This window comes from Clupea harengus, chromosome 1, assembly GCF_900700415.2.
Source record: "Clupea harengus chromosome 1, Ch_v2.0.2, whole genome shotgun sequence".
Classification (NCBI taxonomy): domain Eukaryota; kingdom Metazoa; phylum Chordata; class Actinopteri; order Clupeiformes; family Clupeidae; genus Clupea; species Clupea harengus.
This window is the reverse complement of record NC_045152.1, coordinates 1,755,933-1,764,938: the sequence shown is the minus strand read 5'-3', so window position 1 is coordinate 1,764,938 and position 9,006 is coordinate 1,755,933. Positions and strand designations below refer to the sequence as shown.

Genomic DNA, 9,006 nt, shown 5'->3' with positions numbered 1-9,006 from the left:
GTTAACCATACACATCATCAATGTGTACCACAGGTGCAGTAGCACCAGTGCATCGTAGTATCAGTCATCATTTATTACCATATGCACAGCCAGTCATCTTTAGCTATGGATTTCTTCTTCTTGCTTTGATAAGATACCCTGGAGTGAAAAGACTTCTATAGAGGGTTGTTCTATAGTAAGGCACCCCCTGATATCAGGCACAGAGAGCTGAAGAGGAGCCAGACCAGGCTGGAGAGACAGTGGGTCTCTGGGGGAGGGGGAGGGGGAGGGGGGGGGGGACATGGGACTCCTTGGATCGTCTGGAGAAGGGGACTGTACGGGGCTACAACTGAACGGCTCCTGAGCGGGGGGAAAAAGCCTAAAAGGTGTTCACAGAAGAGATCTGGGTGAGGTGTGAAAAAACCCAAGACAATGGCCTGTTCAGTTTGATTTCCTGTTTATCACATCCACTAACCTGGTAGTGTAGTCTGTCTGACTAAGACCAAGCTCCCTGATATGGAGGTACTCTATATGTGATGGCTTACTGTGTCCTGATTCACATGTTCACACCATTTGTGGGAGCATACGGTTTTAGGTGAGGGCAGGCAAGGGCTATCTTAGAGCAACGGTGATGCTTTCGAACTTGTTTGGATTGTTGGACTAGTTAACATCGATGGTTCAGTCGTTTTCAAAGGGGATTGCTAGTTACAGTTCAACAGAAAAGCCAGGGGACTAACAACTATTGGCTGTTTCTTTACCTCAGTATCAATAGTACGTGTGTTACTTTTTGAAAACCTCACGTTACTTTGAAGTTCTCACCCAGTATAGACAATGCATGGGAGGCAGAATGTTGTTGTCTAGCTGAGCTGATCCTCTGAATGTAGACTATTCCCATATCAAGGTTGCTTTATTTAACTAAAGTGATCCAAAAACCCATGGGATTTAGTATGCAATCTCATGACTGCAATCCTGGCCATCCTTTAGCCATTTGGATTTGATGGCGTACGATAAATGCCTAAATAACAAAAAAAAGGAACATTTGCACTTTTATATGAGTGCACGTCCTACACCTTTACTGCCTGTCAGAATGGGGAGAGAAGGCTATACTTCCACTCGCGCCTGGGTGTCATTATATTCTGAACACGGCCCGTGAGCAACTGGCTGGCAGAGAGGGGGCTAGGGTCAAAGGTCGTCTGGTCGAAGGTGAAGACGATGGAGGTCATTGCTGTGCCTGGAGCATCAGAGGGTGCAGAGCAGTGGGGGGGAGGGGACTGGCTGAAAGAAGCTCTCCTCTGGTGGTGAGACAACAGGTGGTCGGATGAGCCCACCGGGGCGCAACTTACACTTGTGTGGAGTGACCAGCAGGTCCAACATCTTCTGGGAGAGGTTGGGCCAAATCGCCATCATCTCTTTCCTCAGCTCAGCATCCATCTGGTGTTTGTCTTCCCCTACTAATGTATTTTATCACACATACACACACACGTGCGCACACACACACACACACACACACACACACACAAACACACACACATACATGCACACACGTGCATTCACACATATATGTACACACACAAACATACACAGAAACACACACACACACACACACACACACACACACACACACACACACACACGCCCCAATATCCACCAACATCCAGTTCATCCAATAAGCAGCCAGGAGTCCACATAAATCATGTGGACAAGACACACACACACACACACACACACACAAAGACCACAATAATATGCAGTACACGCAATTCGCAAACACACACAGCATGTAGCACAAAGACAGAGGAATAAGAATTGACATGAACAAACGTAAACACACACACACACACACACGTGCGCACACGCACGATCATACACACCCACAAACACACACACACAAAAGAAATGTTTTTCATTAACAGTTGTCTGTAGGCACTTACTCATTTACCACAGGTCAAAGAACATGAAGGCTCATGACGGAGAACAACCTGCTAAAGAAACTCTGACCATGTTCATATCCATCCAGAACAGTCAGAAGAGGGGACAGACAAGCAAACTGGAGTCTGCCAACCGGATGTCACAGAAGACAGAACATGAATAAGCAGAAGTAAGGGAAGGGGTGTCAAACCTTCCGAAACCTTGGCGATCTTGATGTCCAGTGCCGTGCGGATTAAGGCCATAAGGGTGGAGTTGAAATGAACAGAGTTGTCATCGGCGACCGGCAAATCCATCCGCAACAGTCTCTGCGAAAAGCCAGTCAGGGGATACGTGAGAAAAGGCTGCACTGGCATGCTATTTTTAAGAAGAAAAAAATGACTGCAGGTGCGTGTCTTTATGTGTGTTAGCTCTGAACCTCCAAGAAAGGGGGGTGTGAACGAGAGAGTTGAGAGGGTAAAAGAGGGGTTGTGACAGGGGAGGGGGGAGCTTTGTGATCTTTGACCTTTAGTTAAATTGACCTTTCACCCAAAATCCTGCCAGACATCAGAGCCACTGATGTTCCAAATTCAGTGGACTGAGCCACAGGAGGACGTGTTCAGCCTCTATTAAAACCAACGTGTGAATCGCCCCTTTTCATCTCAATGGAGTCTTTCATGTTTAAAGACAGTCTAGGGCCGCTTTTAGTCGATTCTGTGGGAGAGAAAAGACCTCTTCAGCGAAAAAAGAGGAATGGCTTCGTGTTGGTGTTTAATGTCTTTTGGGAGGCTTCTGAACACAGCGAAACCTCACAGGCTGCGGGGGTATTGCAGAGTTGCGGGTTCGGCCGGCATGGTCAGGAGGTCAAAGGAGTAACAAAGCTCTCCCCAGCAGGAGGTTCACAGACCTGACCACAGACCCAGGCAAAATTAAACAATGGCAGAGAAAACAGCGAGGCCAAACTTTTTGCAAGACATACTTTTTTTGCAACGTTTGCTCGTTGTTTTTTTTTAGCACATTGTTTCATTGTCGTCCTGGTCCCTCAGAGGAAGGAGGGGGCGAGGTAAGGAACTCGTGGGCGCCAGGCCAGGCAAAAAACCCACCACCCACCCCACCCAAGCATTTCGGCTGTTACTACAGTCGTGCCACCCCTTTTTATTCGATGCAACATATCATGCCAGCCGCCTGGGTCCCTTCCTCGGCCCCCCCCCCCCCCCCCCCCCCCCCCCCCCCCCCCCCAGGTGTCCCCCACCTCTTAACATTCGCATGCAGCATGCCATGCGCCCGCATACAGTACACCTCACAACACGACCAGCGGTGCAGCCATACACAGAGAAAGCATTGCCTGTGGCTTGATTAGAATTGTTTGGTTTTCAGCGCGTCGTCGCCGTGGCAGCAGTGACTGGCGGATAACACACTGTCATTGAGATGTAATCATAGACGGGCTACTGAGTGAGACTAGAGCTCGATCCAGATTCTCTGATCTCTCAATGCAGGGGATGGGTGTGGCCTACAGGGTTGGGTCAGAACAGCATTCTCCATACATTCAAGTTTAAAAAAAAAAAAGAAGAAAAAAGATACTTATAATGTCAATTATTATGGCTTTGTTAATAAAGTCAGTCTGAAGATAGCATAATGCTATTAGGGTAACCTTAAATTAGGGGACTACAACAAGGTGTTTGAGAGAGTTAGGGGACAAAAGCGTTAATGATTTGAATTGAAAAAAAGAGAGGAGAGAAGATAAGGAAGAAGTTGCGCTTGCTGGGTGGAATGGGTATTAAAGAAAGATTCAGAGATTTAAAGAATAGAGCAGTTGACCTCTTTAAATGTATCATCATCACTGATCAAATGGGGCATCAGATCATATTAAAATATAATCTGCCTTTTCTATGGAAGGCTGAGGAGACCACTTATGATGTCTTTTTGCTGTTGTTGTTGTTACTCTGGTTTCAAGATCGTGATCGTCAAACAAAACGGGTCTCTCTCCCTCCTTTCATGGTGTCAGTAGATTGGAGTGGGATTTCCTGTTCAAATTTAGGTCACATGATGATGTAATTAAGGAGGTTTGCTGAGCGGAACTGGTAAGGAAGAGGAGAGGAGCAGTAAACGTAGATAGCGTAGAGTGTGAGTGGGAAAAACGCTCATAAACCATAGAAGAAGGATGGGGGGAGAGAAGGTGGTGAAAGAAGGTCTATCACAACACACACCGGCAGTGAGCCCGACAGTGGTCATCAACCACTGGTGTTTGTTGGCCCTATAGTCTGTATGGACTCTCTCTCTTTGGGTGATGTGGCAGACGTGAGATTACACATCACTGTCTCTGAGGATCATGGGATATCTCTGCACAGGAAGTGATATGAGGACCTGGACATGAGGTAAATGTGTGCATTCTATCCCTGACTGACATGGGACACCATAGATCATAGCGATCAGATGAGAATAATTGATCATTTTAAGATAGGGGTGATCTTTTTTTGACCTGATCATTGACAAAGAACGGGGTAGCAAACCTGACTGGTCCAGGGAGATGTTATTATAGAGAATATTTAACAAAGAGAAATGTCAACCATGAGACACTTTAGGGGTGGGGGCTGCCAGGACAGTAGAGGGACAAACGAGAAAAGGAAGGGACGACTCCAATGGTAGTAAATGACTAGAAGGAAAGAAGATGAGATGAACTGAAGATGAAGATTTCCACCATTGTGGACAAACATAAGACATGATACTGAACTGAAAGAGGAGCAGCTGAATGAATACAGTAGAACATAGGCTGGGGACAGAGAGGAAGTGAGCACATGGTAGGAGCGTTGGTTGGGTGGGAAGACAATAGAGAGAGAGAGAGAGAGAGAGAGGAAGGGCTGGGCTTCGTTTGTGGCTGAGCTGAAGTGAGACAGAGGTTTGCCAGTGAGAGTGACATTTACATTTACATTTAGTCATTTAGCAGACGCTTTTATCCAAAGCGACTTACATATGTGAGACTTACAATGTATACACATTTTACATTTACACTGATGGCACACTGCACATCAGGAGCAATTAGGGGTTCAGTGTCTTGCTCAAGGACGCTTCGACAGGGAATCGAACTAGCAACCTTCTGATTACTAAACGACTTCTCTACCACTGTACCACTGTCACCTGAGTGACGTTCCAGCAATGCAAACATCACACCAGGTAGCCGCCCGGACATGGTCTGTTCACCACAGCAGTCACCTCAGGAGGGCAGTAACAGATGGCCTGGGCTGCCACTATCCATAAAACCAACACACATAGACACATGTACATCCCCAGGCATGTACATAGCCATGCACACACAATCTCACACACAGAGAAATAAACACACACGCGTGGACACACACACACACACAAACACACACACACACACATACACGTACACGCGCACACACGCACTCACCCACACACATACACACACACACACACACACACACACACGCACACACACATACGCACACACAGCCAGCAGCCCTCTGGCCTAGTTGCATATGTTACAGTTCACTCTCTATTCTCAAGGCTCCCCTCTGCTTGCAAAGCAGTCCCCCTTAGACAGAACGGGTGAACAGACCATGAAAGAGCCAAAAAACAAGGTAAAAGCACCAAGTTGCAAATGGAATCCAATGAAAGGAGGAAAGTGATGAGAGGGTAGCGGAAACACAACGATGAAGAGAAGATGGAGGACGTAAAGGGAGGGAGTGTCTCAGGGGGAAGAACAGATGTGGCCTCACAGAGCATCCCTGAGCTTTGACTGCTCGAGTGGCTGCCCTTAACCCAAGCTTTTGGAGGCTTGGGGGGAATTGCATGAGGTCAGAACAATTCCTAATAGAACCACAACAGCTGCGAGCAGCAGCAGCAGCACATCCCATTTAAGAGACCGTCTAGATCAGTCCCCCTGCTGTAGACGGCAGTGAGGGGGGCTGAAGAGGGTAGAGAATCTTAGCACTAAACTCTGAACCTGCTCGTTTCCCTTGCATGGTGCCTTTGGGCCCGCACTGCATATCTAACCACAAACCCATCAGAGGCACGAGTTAGCTACACAAACCTGATGTAGGTAACGAAGAGCACTACAATTACACTGACTCTTTTGATGTGTGTGTGTGTGTGGAGAACCCATTGACAGCTTACAGAGCAGAGCCCTGTTCTATCGATCGAAAGATGGGGAGCGACCAATGAAGGGCTCAGACAGGGCCCAGTGGTTGTGATAGAGAGAAACAGAAAGAAGGAGGAAGGTGGAGAGAGAAATCAGGGGGAGGAGGGGAGGGAGGATGACCGTGCCCGGGAGGAGTGTGAGTTTAGGGGGGGCTGGAGGAGAAGAGAGCTGCAGGACTCTGGGGGGGACTGGGGGGGGGGGGGGGTCTAGCATGCTGGCGGAGCTGGAAACAGATTCCAACTGCATTGACAGAAGAAGAAACAAAGGACAGGTACGGTAAGCCGGTCGGCACGGCAATTCAGTTGCCGGGGGAAACGGTTTGGGGTTTTTAAAAAGCTAGTTGCTTCAAAACGAAAAAGAAAGAAAATAACACTATAGTATCCGGTAATTCAAATCGAATATTTTAAGCTTCTTTAGCCTACTTCTGCCCTCTTTCCTGTAAAAGAAGCTAATGTTTGTTTTTAAAAAAAGTTTTTTTTATGTATATGCATGTATGTCTGTGTGTGTGCGTGAACACAAAATCAAACGAGAGAGACAGAGACCTGGTCCTCCACAAGAACAGTCACTGGGGCGCGTGTCTGATTGATTGATGTGTAGCGCCATCCACAGGCAGAGGAGACTCGGAGGACTGAAGTCCTTTGGCCCTTCCCAGCCCTGCTGCACTCGCACTTTGGTGAGTGTATGGGAGCATGTGTGTGTGTGTGTGTGTGTGTGTGTGTGTGTGTGTGATTCTGAGCATGTGTAGGCTGTGTGTACATATGCTGAATGCTACTCTTCCCTTTCCCCACAATTTGAGCGTATATACATTAAAGCATTCACTTCAATGTATGTGTTGCATCAGGATCCTGGAGGATGTTATCAATATGATTATTATTAGCGGTTGATGTCCAGTTTTATTGGACAAGATTAGTTCAGTTGTTTTGAATGAGCAAGATCGCCTAAGTGACACACAGATTTGAATATGTGAGTTGCATGCATATATGTGATAGTACAGTGTTTATGCATCTGTCAATGTGTGTGTGTGTGTGTGTGTGTGTCTGTCTGTCTGTGTGTGTGTGTGTTTATGAGGGTGCGGCATACGGTGCAATAGCACTGAGAAGATCCTTCCGTTCCCCCCTCCCTGTGGATGAGCCTGACTGCTCCTACTATGCCACCCACAACCCTCCCCCAATAGCGCTCCCGTTCGACAAAAAGACACAGAAAAAGAAATGAACAGAAAAAGAGAGAGAGAAAACAAATCAAAACAAAAAACACCAACACTACAAACACAGCGCTGGCCCCACAGAGAGGCCTTCTACCTTGTAGGCAACCCGTGCCGGGCACTTCTTCCCCAGGCCTAACGGTGGAGACATTTGCCTGAGCATCTCATACATATCAACGTAACTGATTCTGCCACTGGACAACCAAAAATAAAAAGAGCAAATAAAGACAAGGACATAAATTAATAGGGGAGTAGATGGGAAGAGTGAAAACAGAGGAGAGAGAGAGAGAGAGAGAGAGAGAGAGAGAGAGAGAGAGAGAAAGAGAGAGAGAGAGAGAGCGAGAGAGAGAAAAAAGAAGAAGGGAGGAAGAAGAAGAGAAAAACAATGGAGAGGGTGAAAAGAGAGGGTGAGGAAAAAGGAGAGGAAGTGAGGGAAGGAAGGAAGGAAGGAAGGAAGAGGGGAGAGGAAGGAGGAAGGGGAGGGGAGGGGGAAACAGAGTAAAAAACAAGGTTATTGGCGTCACTCTTCGCTGAGAACAGGCACTGCTGTTGGCTCTGGGCTCAACTAACACTTAGAGCTACTGGTCTGTACAGGTGAGTTTGAAAGAGGTCTGAGCGGGGAAGGAGGGGGTTTGGGGGGGGGTAACTGGCTAGTGTTTTGCGGTGCTGGTGGGGAGGGCGTCTTCTGTCCTTTGGTGTTAAAACACCGTTCTATGCAAGCCCTAGAGGGGGGAGACGGGTTGCATAGAAGAACAGGGGGCTTCGGATCGAGCAAGAGAAGCAAAAGAATCAAAAGGACAAAAAAAAAAAAAAAGAAAAGCCCCACTGTTGGGATGGTGTTGCAACAGCAGTTATGTCAATGCAGTTTCTGTCCCCCTCCCCACCCCGTGAGAACAATGCACGCTACCATACCCAGGGGGCCCTAGCTGTGATCAAACAACAAGCAAAACAAAACAAAACAAATCATTCAGTTGTTTTTTTTTTTTTTTTTGGAAAGAAAAGGTTTCGTTTTGGGTTATTGCTGTCGTTTCATTCGACGTGAGGTGCAGAGTCATTCGTCATGCGTGTTTGCATCGTTCCAACACATTCCCGTTCTCATATTAGAATGCAAGTAGAGATGGTGAAAAGACAAAAAAAAAAAAAGGGAAAATATCCCCAAAAAAGGAAGAGAAAAAAAAAGAAACTAAAAACCAAGTAAATAAAGCGACATTCATTCCAGTCTGGATGCTAGCATGGTGGTTTTTAGGGTTTTAGTGGAAGTCAAACCTTGCAGGCCACCCTATGGGGACATTTCTTTCCTAAGCCCAGAGGAGGGTCGATAACTCGCAATAAACTGTACATATCCTTGTAATGAATACGCCCACTGCAAGAAGAATACAGGGAGGTTAGAGCAACACGGCCAAGAAAAGAAAACCACAAAACAGCTGGAAGAAAAAGAAGAAACAAGGTGGATAACAGTGGATTTACACAATTACATATCCATAGATATATGCAGTAACACACACACATATATATACACACACGCACACACACACACACACACACACCTAAACACTTGTTCACTGACAGTCCCACAAGCACACAGTGTGTATTTGCTAGTCACCTGTTTGCTGAGACAGAACTAGTCAACGTTACTCTGTCTTGCTACCATCTTATTCTCGCGCTCCTGTCTATTACTCCTTGGCACTTTCATTCCATTTAAAAGTTAAACAAATTCTTTGATGTGTCCTTCAGCTATTGGCACTCTCCACTAATGACT

At 46.7% G+C, this 9,006-nt stretch overlaps 1 protein-coding gene across 3 annotated transcripts in view; it reads right to left on the bottom strand.

The window, feature by feature from the left end:
* Positions 1-2,166: 2,166 nt before the first annotated feature.
* cacna1aa (calcium channel, voltage-dependent, P/Q type, alpha 1A subunit, a) overlaps positions 2,167-9,006 on the bottom strand; it is a 77,981-nt gene continuing 71,141 nt past the window's right edge. Inside the window, exon 41 of one of the 3 annotated variants that reach the window (XM_042708399.1) lies at positions 2,167-2,213. In XM_042708399.1, the coding sequence (XP_042564333.1) occupies position 2,213 (1 nt within the window). In that variant the 3' untranslated portion in view covers positions 2,167-2,212. Of the gene's footprint in view, positions 2,214-6,216; positions 7,442-7,933; positions 8,611-9,006 lie in introns of those variants that run through there. The other 2 variants (XM_042708377.1, XM_042708386.1) reach the window with 2 other exon arrangements.